The 24,303-nt window shown below is 32.3% G+C and overlaps 6 protein-coding genes and 2 non-coding genes across 8 annotated transcripts; 4 read left to right on the plus strand and 4 right to left on the minus strand.

Moving 5' to 3' along the window:
- Positions 1–24: 24 nt before the first annotated feature.
- Tsp_10996 (putative BTB/POZ domain protein) lies at positions 25–3,334 on the minus strand. The gene is made up of 8 exons (XM_003380973.1): positions 3,246–3,334; positions 1,925–2,489; positions 1,488–1,857; positions 1,239–1,422; positions 886–1,029; positions 696–829; positions 416–624; positions 25–213 (listed from the first exon to the last, which is right to left on the minus strand). The coding sequence occupies exons 1-8, from the start codon at positions 3,266–3,268 to the stop codon at positions 25–27; spliced, it is 1,818 nt and encodes a 605-aa protein (XP_003381021.1). The 5' UTR covers positions 3,269–3,334.
- A 784-nt stretch (positions 3,335–4,118) lies between these two features.
- Tsp_10997 lies at positions 4,119–4,201 on the plus strand. The gene has a single exon. It is a non-coding gene; the product is annotated as a tRNA-Leu (tRNA).
- A 502-nt stretch (positions 4,202–4,703) lies between these two features.
- Tsp_10998 lies at positions 4,704–4,786 on the plus strand. The gene has a single exon. It is a non-coding gene; the product is annotated as a tRNA-Leu (tRNA).
- Positions 4,787–4,898: 112 nt separating this feature from the next.
- Positions 4,899–6,252, minus strand: Tsp_10999 (hypothetical protein). Its single transcript, XM_003380974.1, has 3 exons — positions 6,047–6,252; positions 5,549–5,624; positions 4,899–4,997 (listed from the first exon to the last, which is right to left on the minus strand). The coding sequence occupies exons 1-3, from the start codon at positions 6,250–6,252 to the stop codon at positions 4,899–4,901; spliced, it is 381 nt and encodes a 126-aa protein (XP_003381022.1).
- A 4,019-nt stretch (positions 6,253–10,271) lies between these two features.
- Tsp_11000 (hypothetical protein) lies at positions 10,272–15,246 on the plus strand. Its single transcript, XM_003380975.1, has 9 exons — positions 10,272–10,350; positions 10,399–10,466; positions 10,533–10,997; positions 11,091–11,319; positions 11,630–11,877; positions 11,943–12,522; positions 14,581–14,827; positions 15,133–15,193; positions 15,214–15,246. The coding sequence occupies exons 1-9, from the start codon at positions 10,272–10,274 to the stop codon at positions 15,244–15,246; spliced, it is 2,010 nt and encodes a 669-aa protein (XP_003381023.1).
- A 1,464-nt stretch (positions 15,247–16,710) lies between these two features.
- Positions 16,711–17,475, plus strand: Tsp_11001 (hypothetical protein). The gene is made up of 4 exons (XM_003380976.1): positions 16,711–16,836; positions 16,899–17,203; positions 17,292–17,433; positions 17,467–17,475. The coding sequence occupies exons 1-4, from the start codon at positions 16,711–16,713 to the stop codon at positions 17,473–17,475; spliced, it is 582 nt and encodes a 193-aa protein (XP_003381024.1).
- Positions 17,476–17,657: 182 nt separating this feature from the next.
- On the minus strand, positions 17,658–18,186 carry Tsp_11002 (putative ARF guanine-nucleotide exchange factor 2). Its single transcript, XM_003380977.1, has 2 exons — positions 17,929–18,186; positions 17,658–17,795 (listed from the first exon to the last, which is right to left on the minus strand). Exons 1-2 carry the CDS (start codon positions 18,184–18,186, stop codon positions 17,658–17,660), a joined length of 396 nt encoding a protein of 131 aa, XP_003381025.1.
- A 982-nt stretch (positions 18,187–19,168) lies between these two features.
- On the minus strand, positions 19,169–20,434 carry Tsp_11003 (hypothetical protein). Its single transcript, XM_003380978.1, has 3 exons — positions 20,308–20,434; positions 20,103–20,272; positions 19,169–19,291 (listed from the first exon to the last, which is right to left on the minus strand). The coding sequence occupies exons 1-3, from the start codon at positions 20,432–20,434 to the stop codon at positions 19,169–19,171; spliced, it is 420 nt and encodes a 139-aa protein (XP_003381026.1).
- Positions 20,435–24,303: the final 3,869 nt, after the last annotated feature.

The following is a 24,303-nucleotide window of genomic DNA, read 5'->3' on the forward strand; positions in this document are numbered from 1 at the left end:
TGAAAATTTTTTTAACAATAACAATCATAAAGCTGGCTCTTCATTAGCCAAGCGAACAACGCCAACACCACCTCCAAGACGCCTGTAATTCATACTGCCTGCATGCAGCCAGTGATTAGTTTCTCGATCGTATAATTCAACAGTTTTTAAATATGTAGCACCATCAAATCCACCAACAGCAAACAGCTGATCATTAACAACAGCCAAACCAACCTATATCAAAACGTCACCTCAGAAGAAATGAAGATTGAACTTTTTCCACTGAACTGCTTATGCTTATGATTCAAAAGAAAAGAAAAGAAAAGGACAATAATTTGAAGAAGTGAATGAATATAATAATAGCCAAAACCCCTTTCTGTCGAATGGTATGATCAACTGAAGAAAATGGAAAAGAAGCAAAAAAAATAACACTTACTCCGGATCGCCTGTTATTCATCGCTAACACCGGACTCCAAGTATTCGATTCCCAGTTGTATCGTTCTGCAGACGACAGCTCTGTCTGCTCATCCCGGCCCCCGACAGCATACAAAAAACCATTGTACACTGCACAACCATGGTGCTTGCGACGAGTGCCCATCGGAGCCACTGGATACCATTTGTTCACACGAGCATCATACCTTTCCACTAAAATGGGGGTAATTTTTAAAAATAAATAAACCAGCAAATATTAAAATGAGACAACAACAACAATAAACCAGTGTTCAAAGGAGAACTTCCATCCGATCCACCGACTGCATATAGGCAGCCTCCTAGAACAGAAACGGCTACTCCAAGTCGTCTAGTGTTCATTGGAGAAACTTTTGTCCAACGATTTGTATTTGGATCATATCTAAAAATGAAAAATCAAAAAGCATATGAAACATCAAATTTACAAGAAAAAATTACCTTTCTACAACATTCAAACAAGAAATACCATCTTGACCACCAACTGCATATAAATATCCATCTAATACAGCAACGCCAACACTAGTACGGCAAGTGCTCGTTGGCGCTACATCACCCGACCACTGATTTGTATGAGGATCATAACTAAAATCATAGCCATATCAAATCAATATCAAAAGTTATTAGTCAGCACAGTTAGTTAGAGTTAGAGCTACATTGTTCAATTTTTTTCCATCACTTCACATAATAATTATCATTATAATTTAAACTCGCGTTCATATTTCATTGCATTGCAGAGGTTGCAAAAAATACAATTTTCTTATAGTATGAAAAAAATATATACATATAATTACCGTTCTATAGAATTGAGATATGATTGTCCGTCGTGTCCACCGACTGCATAGAGAAGGTCATTCAAAACGGCAACTCCAACACCACAACGTCTTTTCGACATTGGACAGACGCACTTCCATTCGTTGGTACGAGGATCCAGTCTCTCGACACTAGCAATAGCATCACCGCTACACCATCCACCAACTTTAACCAGTAATCAGTGTTAAGAAATAAATGGAATAAAAAAAAATAATAAGCATATTTTATACCTGCATAAAGTATTTCACCGTAAAGGACCAATTTTCGAGGCCGGGTTCGAGGACCTTGCATTCGAGGACGTTCGAGAGGTAGAAGAAGGTAATTTTTCGCCTCATCAACCAATTCACGGGCACTTTCGTCAGATTTGACCAACAAATCTGAGCTAACAGTGCCGACCAAAAATTTCGCATTACAAAGTGGTAGACGTACATGTTCCAAAACTTGAGAAAGTAAATGACGTCGATTTGTCAAATCATGACGCACCCAAGCCATCACCGCCTTGAATACCTGTTCCTCGGAACGTATGTTCAGTTCATCGCTTGAAATTATATCGATCAACTGATTAACCGGAAGCAGCATGAACTCTTCACTTTCCACAACCTTTTCAAATAATCGATCAAAATTAATGAATTAAAAATAATATCAGAAAAAATGGAAAAAATCTCACTTCTTGAAAATTGTGCTGTGTAAATCGGTCCGCAATTCTAAGCAAATCACGGCAAGCATGAGTATCTGCGAAGGCACGAATGCCTAAACAATTGCTCGGATCAAGTTGCTTTTTCAAAAAATCACAACAAACGTCTTGTATTTCTTGCATTTGCAACAGACAAGCAACCGGCAACAACGTTTGCACGTTGGATTCTTCGATGAAAATGCACGACGTGTAGCAAAAATTTACAAGCGCTTCCAAAGCGGTCTCGTCGACCCCTTGAATTGTCACTTCGCTTTGGCGACTTTCGGCCATTTCCGAAGTGAACATCGCTCTGAAATATGGACTGCAAGCTGCCAAAATCAGTCGATGCGCAAAAATCTGCTTCGAACCGCAATGTATTACCACGTCGCAAAGTTCGCACATTCGTCGCAAACTTTGGGCCGCTTCCAAAAAAGCCCTCGGGTGCTTTTCTGATATATAATGCATCATTGAAATTGTAGCGGGTGCATTTTCACTCGACGTTGTTGGTGGACTAGTTACATTATTCCCAGATTCTGTGCCCACTACCTCCGCAGGAAGACTGAAAACAACAACACTTAATTGTACAACTTTCAATAATTATTTCAGAAAATATATCTTCAAATAAATAATAATAATAATAATAATGGTGAACAAAAAATTGCATTTAAAATCTACTATTTTATAATTAAAGCAACTGCTATCAGATAGCTGTGGCAAATTCAAAATTTTAATATAGTGCAAATCAAAACATCGTTTTCATCGTCATGCATTCACATATGAATGTTGCAGAGTGAGAAAAATTCAAAACAAAATATGTTGGCACTACAAAATTTGTTTTCCTATTCGAACAAATTCTTTTGTATTTTCAACTAACACGTCAAGGCCACAATCTTCAACGTATCAATACGGCTGCTATGACAAGCAGAATAAATAAATGTTTCTCAATTTTACATTCTCAACAAGCTTTACACAACATTAAAAATTGGAATCGGAATAGTCGATATTCAATTTGCATTATTAACTGCAATTTCAAAATTAAAAATAGTCAAACAAAGGCAAAACCAAGTTCTAGTTGTAAAATCACACTTTAGGACATTATTTAAAAATCTATTGAATTGTAACAATCAATTCATTTTCGGTATGTTTGCTTGATGTTGAATTAATTTAAATTAGTATCGACATTTGCATAGTGTTCAATGAACGCATGTCATTGAGAAAATGAACCACAAATTCATCTAACGCAGGCTTATAATTATAAAAGAAAACAATCTCGAAAACAGTAGCTGAACAATAATAATGTGCAAAAAAAACTTACGCGTTCTTCCGGGGGGTGGTCATCTCCAAGAATTGCAAAATATAAAGTGAAAACAAATTTTATCATACAATTAAGAGTATTGACAGTGCAAACTTTGAAAATCAAGAAAATAAGCATACTGTAGTTTTGAAGATAAACATCTTTTGAATTTCATTTCACATTTAATATTTTTCTGTAACTGAAAATGATGAATCATTAATCAAATAATAAATAAACATTTCTTTTCCATAAATAATAGTGGTATAAATAAATAAAACAAACTGCATAACTGCATAGCAGAAAGAACTGGGACACGCAGTGTTTAACATGGTCCATTGACGATGTGCAAAATCACTGCTGTGCACAAGCGTATCGACGCATGAAACAAATTTTTCATATAATACAAATAATGTAAAAAGTAAATGATTTGTAAATAATGAACAAAACAAACAAACACAATTATTTTAACAAACGATATAACTTTTCACAATAATAATAGATTGTTCAAGTGTTTTACTTTTTATTCGCGCAAAATATTATCCCTAAGTCATAGCATCAATGAAAAAGGAATTCATTTGAAAAGTAAAGTCAACGATTCAAATTATTAGTGAGTATACGTATGGAGTAAAGAAATAATGAATGCAACTACTTTAAATTTATAAACATTAACACGATTCCAGAATAAATGCATAATAATTGTTTGAATCTTTGTTAAAATAATATACATGAAGTAGATCTTGTTGAAAGAGATGAACTTCAATTTTTATACGATCAGATAATGATTGTATATTTACAATGAATGAATGAATGATGAACGTAATTAACAAAATTTATAAAATGTAAACGTAGCAGAAGGTTACGTTTAGATAAGTCTACAGAAAGAAAGTAACAGCAAGCACGGTGGCCGAGTGGTTAAGGCGTTAGACTTAAGATCTAATGGACGTATGTCCGCGTGGGTTCGAACCCCACCCGTGCTAGTGAATTTTCAACCTTTAAATTTTTCAATTCTAAATGCAGTACATTAATGAGAATGAAAAATTCGTTGATACTGATTAAAAAAAAGTTAGTGTACGTCATTAAAAAAACAAACGCAGTAATATGGCATTAATAAGCTAGGAATAAAGAAACTGAAAACACTTTATCATCGTTGACCAACGCCAAAATACATTGCATCCAATTACAAAACCGTTTTCATTGAAACTTACAAAATAAACAGATCTCAAAACTAACTTACGTATTCTAATTTGCATTTTCACTTTTTTAAAGTATTACGAATAAAACTTATATTTAAAAAATCATTCACACAAAGTGTTATTCTGATCAATCAAGCTTAAAATGCCCATTAAAAATTGTAATGAAAAATTTTGTACAGATTTCTGTTCTATCAGCAATTTTTTAATAAAAATAAATCCACAATAAACTCAACCGTTACAATTTCGTATATTACATAGATTTTGTAAATGGTATACGGTAAAAGACAGCACGGTGGCCGAGTGGTTAAGGCGTTAGACTTAAGATCTAATGGACATATGTCCGCGTGGGTTCGAACCCCACCCGTGCTAATAATTATTAAAATACTTTGTCAACAATTTATTAATTTAATTTATTAATCAAAAAAAATATTTTGAAATGAACAATAAACTAAAAAAATCTAAAAAGGAAATGCGCTCACTATTAATTTTGAAGCAACAAAAACATGCTTAATATAATTTTAATAAATAAATTAGAATTATTTTTGCGGATTAACATTTTTCTATCCTTAAATCTTATCGACTAAAATCAAGTAAATGGATAAAACAAACATTTGGAAAAATTAATTTTGCTGTTTTGTTTAAAATATGAAATATTATTATGAAAAAAAAACAAATAAACAATGAGCAATGCCAGATAAAAGGTATGATAATAATAATAGCAGCATAGTAAAAGTAAAAAGCACTGCATATTTAAACACACACACACATATACATATATGTGAAGCTAAAAGTGGATAGAAATAGGAAAATATTCGTTCATGTTGACTCGCCTTCCGTTCCTAATTGCAGTACTCTATGCTTCTTTATTTTTCTTTATATATCTTTACTCTATTTGGCAAGAGTTTTCTTGCTAAAGCATTTTGCAAAGAGCAATCGAACGCATTGATCCGTAAGTATGTGCGTCAGCTTTTCAAATTCGTCTGCAAGATTAGTCGGTCAACGATTGTCACTCGATCTCTTTAGCCAAAGGCTAACTACTATTATTAATACTGCTACCTCAAAAGAAGTAGAAGAAGAAGAACAACAACAAGAACAAAATACGGCTAACTACAAACATTTTGTATTTTTTACTGGATTAATATTACCAGTACTAAATAAAATACCAACTACTACTGGTTCAACATCACGGTTAGTAGTGATAATGTTTCTCCATTAATATATTTATTCAAGCTTTTTGGTGATGATGCTCAAAATTCTCTCGACCAATGTCATTAACCGATTGGCAACCAATCAACAACGTTACCAATAGTAAAAATTATGCTCAACAGAGGACGCGTCTGCAGTAAAACTAACGTCAACCAAGCAATAAGAAAATAATGACGGCTTGACAACACCCTTTCAGCAAGCCGGTCACATCGTGAGTAATAAAAGTATTAAAAAAACAAAATAAAATAAAAAATATATTATTATTATTATTATTAAATTTGAATACTGATCCAATGACAATATTGATCACGTTGATTTATTATTCTTATTGCTGTTGGACGTTACTGTTGGAGATGAGCCAAGCAACTGTCGGCACGACAGCGTCGGATAAAAAAATTGTTCAAACAAGTTTTGGAAAATTACGCGGTCGTATTGTTCATCTGCATCAGTACGGCTTGCCTTCTGTGGAACAATACCTCGGGGTGCCTTATGGGACGTCGCCTACCGGAAGTCGACGTTTCATGATGCCTCAGACGGCCGCCAAATGGACCAACACAATTAAAGATGCTACACAACTTCCACCGAATTGTATTCAACTTTGGTCGAATAATAAAGCGCTGAAAAGTCATGCTCAAGGAAAAATAAAACGTTTCATGCCTATGTTGAAAAATCAACAAGAAGACTGCTTGTTCATGAATTTCTACATCCCAACTTCATCTCAAAGTAAGTAATATAATAATTTTTCTATTAATAATATTATTACAAAAATATGCATATATACATATGAGTTTGGGTGTGTATGTGTTGGTTGATTAGTTGATTAGTGTGATGATGATGATGATGATGATTGTGGTGGTGGTGGTGGTGGTTCAATTTTGCTTTGTCAACGTCAATGCCTGGGTGCGAGACCCGGCAATTGAGAGAAATTGCAGCTGCGTCGATGTGATGACGTGAAGCGTCTCAAAATATGTAAGCTCATATTGAGCAGCCGTCAATCACAACAACAACAACAACAACAAGATGGTTGCTTTGACTGGGAAAACTTTTCTCAGCTTACACGACGACGTTCAGCTCATGCTTGTCTGTCGTGTACTTTCATATGTATTAATTTTTTTTTGAATTTTAAATAGAGATTAAAAAGAAAAATAAAATAATCAACACTGCATATATTCAACAGATTAATTTAAATGGGAGATTTTGAAAATTTTTAAAATAGACAATAAATGATGGCGGTGGTGATGAACGTTGGACAAACAATCGTTACCAATCACCACTTTAACGACGACCAAAAATTCGACTCGTTAACCTCATTTCTCTCGGCTGTCAACACTTCTCGCCCTGGGAGAGTTGTTCCCTTTCTGCGGCTTCAATAAGCCACCCACGTGGATATTTAGAGTCCATTGAAAAATTACACTACTACCTCTGGGGGATGTGAAGAAATTCTTCATCCGGATCTCGTAAACCATGCTCACATTTTATTTTCATTTTACACAATTTCACAAATTTGCATGAAATAAAGGAAATGAAAAAACAAAAAAGAAATTCTCTTTCAAAAATTAATCCCATACCAATACATACTGTTCATCATCATCACTATCATTTATTATTTAGTATACATGTAACATTTTCTGTTAATAATTAATATGCACAATTTGGATCTGATAAATCAAACGGTGAACATTTATATTACTTCACTCTTTTTCATTCTCATTAATCAAAAATAAAATAAATTGAAAATTGCCTACATGAATATTCATTAAATTTTTCACCGCCTCGTTGAGTGATGATGATCAATAGCAAAGTGCTTTGTATTTTTATTTTGTAGAATGAAATTTTTAATTTCAACGGTCCCACCACTGAATTATCCAATCAATCTGCACAATTCAAATTATACATTCATAAATATCTGTGCAATATGTAATACGAGTATATGTAAGTTTATAATTATGTTATTTATTAAACATGTGAATGTAATTTAAGTCAAAAAAAGAATTCCTTTTCAAAAGTAATTAGTGGTAATAATTTCAGTATAAAATGTTATCATTTTCTGTTTATTGGTTAACTTTTTGCAAGAAGATGGATAAGCACAACTGTCACACTTGTTCAACGATGAAGTTGAAAGCAATTATTATTATAAGCTATGCTATAACAAAGTTTCCTCGACGAAACAACAAAATATTTTCATCGAATGATTCAATTTACATATTTTTTGCTTTTGTTTTCCAGTATGATTATTATTTATCAAAAATGTATACATAAAATTCAGTTACACTATAACAAGAGAAAAAGTAAAAAGTAAACAAAAGCTTTATCAGAAAGAATATCACTTGAAATTCATCGTTGATCATCATTATCATCATCATCATCATCATCATCATCATCATATTAAACCAACACCATAAGTAATTATGAGGAAATAAATAATAAAAGGAGAAAATATTTCAGAAATGAAAAGTCGAATAAAGCTTTTATGAGATGAAAATGAATATAAAAATTACAAGTTGAAAAGTGAAAACCGATCAATTGCACCATTATTAAAGGCGCAGCGTTGCAAAGCAAGCAAGCATGATCAGTTTCAAGAATGATCAGTTTTCTCTTTTTATTCTCTCAACGTCTTTTGTTCAACTGTTGCTGCAAATTTTCACGCGAAAATAATTCTGAAAAGCTTACTGCACGTCAACTTTTAATCTAAGCAAAACACCCACCAAATATCCATTAATTAAAGCAATTCAAAAAGTTACTAATAATCATGATTTATTAATTAATAATCACCAGTTTCTATAATAAATAATTCCTCCAATTAATTTTTCAACTTTTATTGAATTTGAATATGAAATTTTTTTCTGTTTGCGAATACTAATAAATAATGTTTGTTGAGGGAGATTTGTTAGATATGGTGGTTCCTCTATTTTCTGCGATTAGCGCTGCATAGCGGTTGATCGATTCTACAAGCCGCAATTAGATGCAGAATACCACCAATCTTCTTCACTAGCATTCTGTTAACCGACAACAATTTATTTGTGTGATGTGAAATAAAAATTTCAATTTTATCAATTTATCTCTTATAAATATATTAAAATTAATAATTGAAATTAATACAAACCAAAAATAATGCACGCAGAAGAAGCAGATGTTGGTAGAGGGGGGAAATACGTTTTTTAAATAAATTTTATCGAAAAAGCCAATGACAAGAAAATTTCCCTCGAACAACTTATTCGAAGCAATCAATCTGTTATCAAATTTATCGCTGCACTGGGTTGCTGTTAATCGGATTACAAATGACCGTCAACGCTTTGAAGAGTTTTCCAATTGAAGAACAACAATTCATTTTAGCCTTTGATGACCAAAGAATCATTTCATTTCATTTCATATTCACTCTTTTCATTATTTACTTCACTTTACTGTGCTTTCTTTTTTTTGAAATTATCATATTATGTAAAATATTCAAAATAATTTAAAACAAACATTAAACTGCTTTGAATTATTCATTGATTTTTCGAAAAATCTTGCTATACTCAAATTTGCATCTTTCCACAAATAATATTAATTAAGATATATTATTTACACAACACAAAACTGGACAACACGCATGTACACAAATATATGTATATGCATATGCTTATAGAATCTGAGAAATTCACATGCATAATAGAAATAACTAATGATTGAATTGTCATATTTGTTGACGACAAATCAGAACAGTCGCTATTTCATTTCAACTTTATAATTGAATACGACTATACACATCTGTTAACCTTTCTCTTATCCATTATGAATCATTGAAAATTATTGACTATTTTTTTTTTCAAAATTATTATTGTAAAATTTTAATTTTATCATCGAAATATTATCAGTATTAAATATTATTTTCATTCTTAATTTTTTGGCAATTCCATTGCAGAATGTTTATTACTTTTCCGTAAACTGAGTGTTGAAGTGAAAATGATTTTTTATTTAAAGTTCGAATCGAAATTTTCTTGTTCATGAAAAAATCGATTTAAATTAATAATTTTAAGTGAATCAAGATAGTTTCCACGTTGCAAAACATTTGCGGAGAAAAAATTGCATTGATTATGCAAATTGAGTGATCACCGCGTCAGAAAAATTAAATTTTCCAAGAAAATCTAATAACAATAATGATAATAATAATGGGGAATAAAAATGAAACATTCTTATCAGTCACGTTCTACTAATAGGTTGTTTTCGCAATTAACAAAAACATGAAAATAAAAAAAACATCAGATTAAATTGTAATAATGAAAATTTTTAGCTCATATGAACAAAAAATTTCCAGTATTGGTTTTAATACATGGAAATTCGTACAATTGGAATGCAGGCAATTTATACGATGCATCAGTACTCGCCGCGTACGGTGAAATTATTGTAGTGACCCTCAACTACAGACTTGGAGCATTCGGTATGCAAATTTAAAAATAAAATTAATAAATATTCCCTTGTTTTTAATATTTTTCTTTACAAATTAGGATTTCTCAGCGCCGGTGAACCTTCTTGCAAAGGCAACTGGGCGCTCAGTGATATTGTCTGCGCTTTGGATGTGCTTCGAGCATTGATAGGGGATTTTGGTGGCGATTCCAAAGCGGTCACTTTGCTCGGCTGGGATACAGGAGCCGCGCTGGTCAATTTACTGATGACGTCACCAATATCCGCCCCGGTTGATTCGCGACTTTTCCAACGAGCTATACTGCTCGGCGGATCCGCGTTGAGCAGTTGGTCAACAGTAACCAATCCGGCAGATTATTTTTACAAATTTGCAGAAAATGTCGGCTGTCCAACATACAAAACAAGTCCATTCACTCAGAAACAAGCACCAGTCCCAACTGATGTAAAATTTTAAATTGCACACTATTTTTGTTTAAATTAAACAATATATTAAGCGACGATGTTTCAGGTTATTCTAGAATGTATGCGAGGAGAAAGTGTAGAAAATATTACACGCGCAGCTTCACTGTTGGATGCACCGACATTTTTATCAAACTTTGGGCCAGTTGTAGATGGAATTGTGGTCAACACTGATCCAGCTTACAATTTAGAACATCACGGAACACTTTTTCAAGAAATTGACCTGCTGGTTGGCATGACAAAGCACGAAGCTTATGAACAATTACCTACAGACAAGTTACAATTCGGCTTGGATGTGAATAGCAGAGATGCAATTTACAGAACACTTGTACGTAATCGTTACGAATTTCACCGAACTGAAATATTCAACGCTATCAAAAGTGAATACAACGACTGGTATAATCCTGGCATGCATCCTATCACTTTACGCGATTCAGTACTTGAAGCTCTGAGTGATGCACTCTATTTGGCACCTGCTACAAAAGTGACAAGACTGCACGCTCGAGGAAAAACGGTAACTTGCTTCGTTGTTCAATTTCCCTTTTCATACAAATAATTATTTATGCATTCAATGCATTAAATTATTCTCATTAAATCTATTTCACAGCCAGGAAACATGCAAACTGGCCACAAAGACGGTTCAAAACGAGGAAGTACATATTTCTACTTATTTTCACATGGAACAAGCGGTCGACCAAGATTTGGATTACGAGAATCCGTACACAACGAAGATCTGCCTTATATACTTGGTCAACCTTTGCTAAACAATCAACAACAATCCTTAACCGAATACAGTCCATTTGATTTTACCTTCAACAAACAAGAGCGGGTCTTAAGTGAAGTGATAATGCGCTATATTGCAAATTTCGTCAAAACTGGGTAAATTTTGAAATTATAATTTTGACTTTTTCTTAAATTATTATATTTATATTTAAAAAAAAATGTACTACCCATATAGAAATCCCAACGAAGTACAATGGAAAAGGATGCTTACAGACGACGTGAAATTCTTAGAAAAATTCAAAAATACATATTGGCCTGAATTCTACACTGATTCCAAGGAAAACTATTTTGAAATAAGTATTAAATTTTTTTTAAAAACGTTTAAAAAATGAAATTTCTTTTAATAAATAAAATTCGATTCAGAAGCAGAACCGAAAGTTGATTCATTCTATCGCGCTCATGAAGTTGCATTCTGGGACAATTTTTTGCCATCATTGGAAGAAAATGGAAAATCAGAATCAAATCCTGAACATCACTTATTACCCAGACATTTTGAAAAGAGCTCTTACTTTGGTATTGTAAAGCCTTACGGTAGTTCTGTGAAAATTCCATTTCCACCACCTCCACTTCCACCAACACCAATGCCAAAAGAGCTGACAACTTTGCTCCAGGTAAAAGTGGGCTTTGCCATTAATCGAAAACAAAAACAAACAAATTGTTAATATTAAATTTTCAGCATCAACGAGCACTGCAAGGTACACCTCAGCCAAATTTGGTTAGCGATCAATCATCGCTGAATACAGGTGCCCCAAATGCATCTCTTTCCACCAATTACAGTACAATTTTGTCCGTTACAATTGCCGTCGGATGTGCCTTATTAATTTTGAACTTGCTCATCTTTGCTGGTATTTATCGACAAAGGGAAAAACAAAAAAGAGCAAAAAGACAAGAAAACACCAGTTTGCTTATGCAGGAGACAAGTCCTTACGATCTAGCTGGTTCCTACGGTGGACTAGTAACCCCAGTTAACAGTGGTGCTCTGAGCCGTGATCAAGGTAGTACCGCTTATGGCGTCTCTTCGGTAGCAATGAACCCAACAAATGCATCACCAGTGAATTCGCCGCCATTTCGAGATGGCGATTTATACGCTTATTCAAGACCATTCCAGCATTCACAGCAGACTCCAACAAACACCCAAGCATACGCTACAAGTGGATCACATCAACTGATCGTTCCCAACGAAGAGGAAAGTTTGCTAAATCCCCAAATTCAACATGCACAACAACCAATTATCAGTCCTCTTTGTCCAAGACACGGTAAAGCAGCTGCAGCGGCCGCTGCTGCTGCCGCCGCCGCTGCTGCTTCCGCCAAACCTCAGCTCGAAGAAATACAAGTGTAAATTTATGGAAAATTTTGTTTGTTGAAATCATAAACAACATATTCAACAAAGCACTAACTAAACAATCCAACAATTACCTCAGTGAAACACAAAACGCTTAATACGTCCAAAACACACTGCCAATAGAAATTTTTTTAAATCTATTCACTATTTTCGAAACAGTTTTAAAATATTTCACAAAGCATTTATTGTATAAATTAAACGATCTATTAAATTCTTTTGTTGATCATCAGTTATTTGAAACTGTATAAAAATTTCACAAAGTCATTAACGGTTAAAAATTTACCCCACTCCAAGCTAATAACTTTCCACACAAGGCTAATCAATTATTCATTTATGTTTCGCTGTGAAAAATATTTTTACCGCATCAACGAAATCTAAATTATTGCTTATTTACAGTCTTAATTAATATTATTTGTAAATTATACGCAGATTAAAACATTAACGTACTAATAGCATTCTTTTGAAATATGAAGAGTGAATGCAAACCAACACTAATGGTGTAAATTACAATGTACGAGTATTGTTAAACATCATCCATTGATTGTGATTCATCATAGATTTCAAATGAAAATTCAAAATTTACATTAAAAAAACTTTTCTCCTTCTATTCAAAGTATTGCATAACAAAAATAATAATTGATATGAAATCTTTGGAAAAATAAATAAAAGATCACTTACTGCAATATGATGGCGCATATAAACTGAATCACTTCAACAACTGACACATATGGTAAAGAATTTCTACGTCATTCTTCTTGCATTTTGCGTAGAAAAATATATCCATATTTTTCAAATTTCACTAAATCAATAGTTCAACTTGAAGCTCACTAATACTATCATTAAATTGATAAAATTTAAATTAAAAACCTGAACATTTACCAAAACAGATTGCAAAAGTTCACGGTGATATGGAATTAAAATATTACATTGACAGTCCACTACACATGTAATAAAATGAAAACCGGTTTCCATTTATTTCCGCGCGCCGAAAACTAAATGAGCAATTACAAAAGTTATGAATACTTGATGACCATTAACTGTAAATGATAAGTATTGAAACTTAAAATTCTTTCATTTTACGACAAAATTACATTACATAAATGTATCAGTAATTGTAATGTTACATTGAGGAAATTTGAGAATTTTCTTCACTTGAGTAAATATAATTAATCCATAACCAAATCTCACTTTTTGTGCTTCCTTCTGATTGGTCGACTGTGATTTGTCGATAATGCAAACTTGTCTGAATTGACCTACTTCATCATTCTGTGGTCTGCTGTTTGTCTGGGCAGCAGCCAGCTACTCTTTCTTGCATCCAACAAACGCTAATTAGCGATTATTAAATTTAGCGCACTATTATTATTTTTTGAATAATTTATTATATCAGTTTATTCTTTTTCTATTTTGAAACAACTTTTGGTAATCTAAACAAAAAAATTAAATGCAGTAAATGAAAATTTATAAAGTGCCTCAAAAATAAATTTTTCATTTATGTTGAGTTTTACAAATTTAATAAATAAAAATTTTTATGCACTGTACTGTTCATAAAATGTAGGTATAAAATAAACAGTAGTCACAGTATGCAATAATTGACAAATAGTTCTTGATTTCAATGTTGCTTACTGTAAATTACTGGAATAATTTTTAAAATAAAGATGCACCCAGCTACGATTGTCTTTCAAGTTATCAAATATAGACGATTAATTGTTTTTGGTTTGCACTAAGTAATACAAATTTATTGCGTTTCCAACATATCTGTAACACAATGAAACTTGTATTTTTATAATTTTTGCTTTTAGATGTATTCATTTGCTAAAATCTACGTATTACGCTTGTATTTGTTTTCCATTATTCAATATTTTTCTTTTACATGTTCGCAAAATGAGGTGAGTTGTAGCAGTGCGCTAATTTATTGAACTGGATAATCAATATGAAATTATTCATCAGGGAAACTTTGATCTGTTTCATACAGAAAGTACAACTGATAAAGTCACAACTGAATTACCTAATGATGCCTATGTAAACATACAACTTGGTCGAATAATTGGGAAGAAAGTGACAATAAAAGATGTTCCTTGGACAAGCGATAGAGAATCTCATGAACAGATCCCTGTGGATCAAAAAGTACGAGAACCCTACCCAATCGATCCAAAAAACACTGTTACGGTATTCACTTTTCTCGGCATTCCATATGCTCAGAAGCCAGTTGGTACGCTCAGGTTCAAAGTGAGAAATTAAATTTTAATGTTTTTTAATTAATTGTAAATATTTTATTTTGAAATATTAAGTGCTAAATATTTTTAGCGCCTAAGCTGTATTATTTATTTAATTTTGTGTTTAACGGAAATTATACTGATTATTTTATGTTCAGCTTAGTTCTTTTAATTAAATTCATTTTAAAAGAGTTGATTTTTTTATAGCCCCCTCAACAATTACCTCGATTTGAAGAAGAAACAATTTATGCGAATAAATTTGGCCCTTCCTGTCCTCAAGATATTAACGCTCGGCCAACCTTAAATTTTAGAGAACCGACGGAACATCGTGTGGATGAAGATTGTTTATATTTAAACATATTTACGCCACAGGTATTTATTTTAATTTTCAGTTTATTTATGGAATTAATTTATGCTCACCTTAGATAAGTCGCAGTGTTTCAACGAAATATCCTGTCATTGTTTTTTTTCATGGTGGTGGATTTCAAGTGGGCACTTCAAGTGATTGGCCAGGTCACATTCTGGCGAGCAAAGGTTTAGTTGTTGTCACTGCTAATTATCGTTTAGGACCTTTCGGTATGAGACATTTGTATGAAATTCTTTTATAGTTTTGTCTATTATTATTTTGTATTCTAGGTTTTATAAGTCTTGGTGATAAGCATACTGGAAACTATGGTTTGATGGACCAAAATTTAGTGTTGAAGTGGGTGCAGAATTATATTTTTGCTTTTAATGGTAACCAAGATCAAGTTACAATAGTAGGACATGGTTCAGGGGCGGTAAGTGCTGGACTTCACATGCTTTCATATGGATCAGAAGGTTTTGAAATTTATTTTTCTTTTACTGCAAATAATTATGTTATTAGATTTTTATATTAAGGATTGTTTCACAGTGTGGCTGCTATGAGTGGCTCCGAGTTGTCCTATCATCAAGTCATTACCAACACAATGTTGGCATATAATAATACTGTAAAGCTCGGGAGACAGGTGGGATGTACGCAGCAAGTTGGAGCAGATATTTGGGATTGTCTTCTTACACGGTCACCGAATGATATAATCGAAGGTGTTCAAAATATGTTGGTAAGAATATTTATAACATTTTCTGTTAATTTATTTAATTTATATTGTTCAAATAATGCATGCTGTTGTTGAACAATTTGTAAACCATATTAACAAAAAATTTGTGATGTTATTACCGTACATTACTATTATTCGAATAACTACAGTTGCAGCTAACCGCATTTAAATCTGATTTTATTAAAATGCAAAGTTTATTTTATATATTGTGAAATTTTTTTATTCTGTATAATTTGATTGTTGAATTAATTAGTATCTTTGGTAGGCATTTACATTTTCATTTAATTTGCACATTATACATAAAATTATGTAAAACTGAACAAGAAAACAACACTAAATTTGAAATAAACTATAAATAAATTTGAAATTTAAAATAAACATGAAAAATATATACGTATCTGTTTGTTGAGAATGAAATTTCCCCTCTGCAGCGCATTTTATTTATTTTATAATGTATTATTATATAATTATTTACATTACAAAAGATATAAAAATGTAAAAAAGCAATACAGCGTTTATTATATTTGATATTAGGTCGAATTCAATCGTTATGCTTTTCTGCCTGTTATTGATGGGAATTTTTTGCGCGAATCACCTGAGGTACTTTTAAAACGTAAAGAAGTGTTATCACCAGTGCCTTATTTGACTGGCGTGAATCGGAACGATGGGATAGAAGTGCTTTGTGAGTTTATTACCTTTTTGAATTTATACTTTTCGCCGTGAATGATGCTTTGATTATGTTGTTCAGTATCCGAAAGAGATTTGGCTAGGGTGAATTTTATAATTGATCGTCCTTTCCTTGAATATAAAATAATGGATTTTGTTTTGAAAAAAAATTTCACAACTAACCGAGAAGCAGCTTTGCAAGCAATCAAGCATTTATACACATTTTGGCCTGACTTGCAAAATAATGACAAAACACGCGAAGAATTTATTCATGTATGTGGAGTATATTTTTCAGAATTCAGTTTTATTATTTATATATTATTAATTTATTTCAGTTTGCCAGTGATGCATATTACGTGGCACCAGTAAGTAAATCAGCCCAGTTGCACTCGGAATCGGGTAGCATTGTGTACATGTATGTGAATAATTATAATTTTTCAACTGGTGCGCCGAATGGTGAACGCTTTTTCCCTGCTTGGATGGGCGTCTGCCATGACTGTGATCTTTATCTGTTGTTCGGTTTTCCCTGGATGCCGAAAGAATTTCTGCCCCAAAATTTACGTTCCGTTCTTTGGACTGACACGGACAAAAACGTCAGCGACACATTCATGTCCATGTGGAAGCAGTTTGCTCGTAGAAAGTAAATTTTTTAAATTCATCTCTTTAATTTATTACATTTCCTCTATATACTGTGGTGTGATGATTTTTTCTGATGTTTATATTTTAAGCAATCCAAATTTGTTGCGAGAAAATATTTGGATCAATTATGGTCCACGCGATCGCTACTATTTGAGCATTAATGTCACCCGAACATTGCACCAAGACTATGAATGGGAACACGTTGGCTTTTGGAATATTTACATTGGGACAGTAAGCAAATATTTTGACATTTTTTATTTTAAGCTGTTTTGAATTAGATTAATTTACAACTAAACAAATTTGTGGTGCACAAACAATTTTAATCATTCATTACCCATGATATTTTGAACAAAATATAAAAGATTCTGCATTATAATTTTGATAAACGTTTGCGACAGTTCCATGAGTGAATTGGTGAAGTTTCTGTTTAATTTAATTGATCTCTATCGATTAGTTTATGCACATGCTCCGTGAAGTTTCAAACGTTTCGTAGATTTAGCATTAGTATAAACAATATATACGCATTGCTTTTTTTGTCTTGGATTGAATTCACTGCAGTGACGAATTCCATAAGTACCATCTAGCATCTTATCCTGTAATAGGGATATATCAGTACAGATTAAGTTAATGTTTTTGTGTTTGTTTTATTTATATGTGAAATTGTTGTGAAATGGAATTGAGTTACTGTTAACGATGCATTGATATCAGAAGTAGAATGAAACTTACTGCATTTCCAAAGGTCAAACATAGTGACTTGATCATATCAAAACTGAGGTAATACGCGGTTCCTCTCCTAAAAGCTGTTGTGAAGTTACCCAGTAGCCATAGGAAATTCTCATTCAAAATGGCGTTAACTTGTTTTTGTATTGCAATATTGATGTATTCGATTAGTTCCTCTTCCTCACTGTCGGCAATTGAATAACGAAAACAGTAGGAAATTAGGATACTAGCGCCTACCAGGAAACTGATAACACAGTATTTCATTATGCAAAAACTAACTTCAAGCAGTTGCTGCAGTTGTATGATTTTTTGCCACTTAAATACATGAAATGTTAATGTAACAAGCAATTGGTTTATTCATTAAATGTGCATAGATGAGAAATTTATTATGAATAAGACTGTAATTTATATAAAGATTAATAAATTTGTACTGAAATTTGTAAATACTTATTATTCGTTTGCTTTTCATTTGCTGCAAATTTTCCGTGGTGCTTTGACGTGATTAAATTATTAAGTTGCTATTTCATTTCAAATTAAACCCCATTTAACCCTTTCAGGCCCACCGTATCAACTTTGATACACAGGGCTTTAACGGAAACTGCACATCATATTTACTACCCTCAACGTACTCAGAATCGCTTGCCCAACCCCCATTATGTCGAGGAACCACTGCCTTTTCAACCGGAAAATTATGTATTAAAACTGTGTGAAACGTTGCCAAAGAACAGAAACTACAAACTGTTCTTTGACAACTACTACACATTTCTTGAATTACAGCTGCGGTTAAAAGAAATGGGAATCCTATCCTGTGGGACCATTAGACCAAACAGACTTCGTGGCTGCCCGCTGCTTTCTGAAAAAGATCTGAAGTCGAAGGGCAGAGGTGCTTATGACTTTAGAACTGACGCTAAGAAAGGGATCATCGCAGTTGCTTGGTATAACAATAGACGCGTCACAGCGACATCGACATATCTTGGTATAAAACCAAAATGAACTGTGAGAAGATGGGATGGCAGACAGCGAAAAGTAATTAACGTTGAAATCCCAAACATTTTAAAAAATTACAACATGAATATGGGTGGCATAGATCTGAACAACGTGCTTGCTGCTCTATACCGACAAAAGTCGAAAATGGACCCGTCGCATTTTCTTTTGGATCATCAGCACTGCCATGACAAATGCATGGCAACTGTATAAGAGGGACAGAAAAGAGATGCCTGGAACATGCACAGGCACATTGGACCTACTAAGCTTCACTTGCCAAGTTAGTCAGTCCTTGTGTCTTGTGAACTTCCAGAAGCCATTTTTGTGCGTCTTCTCCAACGCCACCCCTGACGTCAAGACGATTGGGAAGACGACCAACTGACGTCTCAAGAGAAGTAGCAAAGGGCCAAACTAGCCATTGGCCAGAAATCACTCAAACGCGAAGAAAATGCAGACTGTGTTCTAAATTAGCGACGTGCCTATGCAAAAAATGCAGTATTTACCTATGCCTAAGTAGCAACAGAAACTGCTTTACAGAATTTCATAAATAATTATTTGTCTGCCAATTACTGCATGCCTGCGTACATAAGAACAATAAACATATGCACAATTAGTTATAGAAACGTGTACTTCTTTGAGGCCAAGTGTATCACTTTTGATACAGCTCTAAAAATGGCACTAATACTATTGAAGCAATAAATCCTATTAGAATTTTCATTCACACACCATAACATGTTTAAAACGCATATTTAAACAACGATTGTTTCACAGAAAAAAATGCTGGTCTGAAAGGGTTAATACCCCATATTACCTTCATTTAATATAGTCATTATTTAAAGTTGAAATAATTAATTTAGAATTTTATCGATGCATGTTTATTCCAATTTTAAACAGTAGTTTGTATTATTGTATGTTATGTATTTTATTCATCATTTCCTTCTTCTATTTGTCAGTAAATGATTGAGAATCAAAAGATTACATATAATTATATATGTTACGCTTAATGTTGAAAATTTATAATAGGCAATAAGCATTTGCCTAATATTGAAAAAAACGGCTTACGAGTCACGCTGTATGTTGAAATGCTTTTATTAATGATATTTGTATTTATTATCAGAAACAAATGTTTCTTTCGCACGAGGTTTATATATATTTTTGCGTGACTTCCCGGGGTGACAACGAAAATTGCATAATACTCTTTTTCTGCTGCAACTGCATCGACCAGATGAGCAGCCCGATAGGCACATGCACTTAACATATCCTTGGTCGCCCGTAGCTTTAGTTACCGCAGTTCTAAGAGGAATTTCGGCGTCAGGTACATCATCAATTGCTAGTAAATTTTCCGATATCACTTGTAAATCTGCAGCTGAAACTTAGATGACAATTTTCCTTCTCTGCAACCAACAGTGTACAATCCTTCACATTCCGCCATGACAACTACTAAGAAGTTTTTGAGATCCGCGGGTCCACGATCCACGTCTGGCACTCTCAGTGTACAATTCTGACCTATTTGGAGCGGTATTAACATTTTCTTAGATCGTCATGTTATTTTTGCTGCTGCTCTAGTCTGCCCTGAAGCTGCTTCTTTTCGTGCTTTTATAAAAGTCTCGGAAAAAAAACACGATAAAAAATAACTTTCAAATTATTTTTTCATAATGATTTTTCATTTATATCTTAACTAACTCTCAAGGACTGTATCTGCAGAATTAAGTATTCACTTCAACTGGATCACAATTCAGTTATTAAAGGGTTAATAAAAGCATTTCAAAATACAGCGTGACTTGTAAGCCGTTTTTTAAATATTAGGCAAATGCTTATTGCGTATTATCAATAATAGGCAATTTTCAACATTAGGCATAACATATACATTTGCGGGTTGAAATGAGTATTGCCGAATGTATTCTTTTCTCATTTTAATTATATTTTAAAATGATAATTTAATTATTTCACTTATTTCGTTGCAAGGAAATTTGTAAAGCTATGATTTCTTTATGACTGCAACTATTCATATATTTATGACATCAGAATTACGAGCGACAGTTTTTTTGTACTAATATTCTATTATTCTTTTATTGCTTGAAGAAGTTTCTGAGCATCACTGATTAAACATTTGTTGAAAATAATGACTTATATAGAATTTTTATTTTCTGTTTTAAGCGTTTCATTTGTAATTTGCAGCAAAAACTGCACGTGCAAGAATGTTATATTTCACATAAACGATTATCTTTTAATCATATTGTATTTTAAGAATTTATAACAATTAAAAAAAATTTTTTTTTCAATTTTTTGTTTTTTAAGATTTTTGATTAATTGAATTTTTAAGTGATTTTGATTGATTATTTTTTTTTCAAAGTTTTACTTTTATGGTTTACGTTTTCTGTAAAATTATATGTGGTGAACAAATTTCACATAAATAATTATATCTCACATTAAGGTATATATTATTTATTGCTATTCATTTATGCTCTTTGATATGCCCGACGATTTGTGTGTTTTTAGTAATCAAAATCAGAAGTAAAATATTGTTCGTACAGGTGCTGAAAAATAATTCATGCAGGTGCATGCATGATATTAACAATTTGTTTTTGCTAATTAATTAAGTAATTTGTTCCAGAATACGTCTCATTGAAATTAGTATTGAAATATAACTTTCTAAAGTATCACTTTGTAAATTTGATTTGCATTCTCATTTGCTCCTTTGAGTGACTTACGTTATACGATAAACGAAATTTGAAAATCAGGTTAATGTAATTTTTGGGTACTTTAAATGGTCGTCATGGAAGTAATATTAATTGAAATTTTTGAATAATTTAAAAATTGTCTCATTTTCTAAAATTATAATTATTCCAATACTTTTACTAATGTATAGCAGTGTTGTGTTTGTCGTGTAATTAACAGAGGAATTTCAAGATGAAAATGGAATTTTATGTTATAAATTGAAGAATGTTTGAAAGTAGTGTACATCAGTTAGGAGGAATAATTTGAAAATTTTACTAGCAATTTTGTTGTTTGACAGGGTTTTTGATGGATTTTGGTTTGAAAAAATGTTTGATTCTATTTCAGCTTTACGATCTGTACACAACCACATTCTCTCCAACAGAAGCTTCTTTGCGTAAAGAGTTGGTTGGCTTCAAAGCGACAACCGGCATTTTTATTATCCTCTGTGCTGCAACACTGACCTGCGCCGGAACATTGCTTTATTTGCATGCAATTTACAAGCGAAATCGTCCAGTTTCTGTGCATTACGTTTTACAAAAAGATCCACAACATTCCTTTGATTCCACTTAATTTGATCCTATTCAGCGTATTTTATATTATTTTTATTGTTGTTATTGTTAATATTAAAAAGGATTTTCTGTATTGTCTTTTTTTTCTTTTGTTCATTCGGCATCAATTCTTGCCATAGATGTATATATATATTTTATTTTGTTGCTTTGCTTATTTGTATTTTTTCATAATTTAATTTAATATAATATATAAATATTTATTGTTTAGAATTAATAAAACAGTAATTGTAATGTCGAATATTGCTGATTTGCGAGAATTGTTTCTGCGAGCTTTGCAATGCTTGGATGACAATTATGTAAAATTTCATTTGTACAGCAATGTGGAAGCGACCGGTCGTTTGGCAGCTATACACCCAAGAGAATTCTACATATTGGTCAATGAATTCGGTGGTAATGTTATTTCACATTTTTCTAGCGTTGTCTTGAGGCCGTCTGATTTCATATCTCTGGAGGCAGATATGATTCGAAGTAAAGATTTGAACGCTTAGCATATTGAAATGTTATGCATATTTTTGAAAATTATTAAATTTCCATGAAATTCATAATGCGCATCTATTTGTCAGTGCTTTCAATCGATTTCAAAGTTTGCATTGTTTGAAATCTCATACTATTACGTTTTATTTATTTGTAGCAAAAGAAAAAATCATGTAATTTTTGATTTGGTTAATTTCAGCAGAAATTTTGAAAAAAACTGGTTGGAACTGTTGTTAATAAATTTGCTTTTATTTTCGGTAAATTTAAATATTGAATGAAACGTGAACGTCACAAGACAAAACTGAATACCAGATATATATTCATGAAATACGAAAAGTAAGTTTGCTTTTAATTGTGATGAAAAAATTAAAGTATGTATGATAATTGCATCAACGCTGCTGCTCTGGTGAGAATTACTTTGATTGGTTGAAACGATCAGAAATTTGATTGGTCAAATTAGAAATCAATACTCTTTAAATCTTCATCAATCAAATCAAATCATATCAGTGGAGTAGTAATCTTTCAATGGCACTGTTGCATAAGGAAATCATGCAACGAAAGTGAAATGCGGTGTGTGCAAAATTTTCGTTTTCAAAAGTTTGAGAAGATTTTTTTTAATCAAATTATTTCTGCTGAAATTGTGGAGAAGAAAATAAATTATTTTGATTGAAGTTTGAAAATGTTTGAAGATGACTGAATACAGTAAGTTTGAAATGTTTACGCTGAACAAAAAGTCAATTTCATTTTAAACTAAGATGCATGAGTAAACTGTTCATGGCGAATGACTAGTTGTGAATTTTACTTTTATAATACAACTGACGTTCTGTTCTAAGCATTAACAAATCAACATTTGATAATCAAAATGAATTGTTTTTCAAATAATGACATAAGATTGTATTGATGGGTTTCCACTAACATTATGAGTAATGAGCAAGAAAAGTAACAATAATTATGAAAAATTTTCGATACTGAATGTAAATTTTGTACGCTAATTTAGTTTAATTATTTTTTAATTAAGTTAAACTTCCATCAGATGATGTCAGTGGAGTGCATATCAACATATTCAATTTTCATATCAACAGTCATCGAGATCTTTCACTTTATATATCGATTTCAAAAATTGGTAGATCAGCTTAATTGAACAATTGTATAATTAATTGCGCAATGTACTACCCACTGCATTGTACTTTATAATTCCATTTTACTATTCCAATAGTTTTCAAATTCATAAACAAATTTGTTTTGGTTATTTTCAAATTAAGAAATCAAAACATATTTTGACTGTCTGACTTTTTTGTTTTGTCTGGATCACTTTTTTCTGTCAGTGTGTTTAAATTTTAGCGGCAAGTTTTGATTGATGAGTTTCATTTATCCAGGTCAATTTTGAATTTTCAAATTGCTCTCATTGGTTGAATTTGTCAGATTGTCTGAAATCGTTTGTTCAAATAATGTGATTACATAATTTTTTCAACTATCTCTCTATGTTAGTCGGCATTCAATAGACAGGGAACATATAATTTGTGTGTTTCACAATTGCACGTACAATAAATATATTATATAATAATGTTAATAAGTAAAGCGAAATAAGAAATAAATTAGACAATGAAAAGTGTTTCCATCATCATTGGCACTGTTC

This window comes from Trichinella spiralis (genome assembly GCF_000181795.1).
Source record: "Trichinella spiralis strain ISS 195 chromosome Unknown Scfld2, whole genome shotgun sequence".
Classification (NCBI taxonomy): domain Eukaryota; kingdom Metazoa; phylum Nematoda; class Enoplea; order Trichinellida; family Trichinellidae; genus Trichinella; species Trichinella spiralis.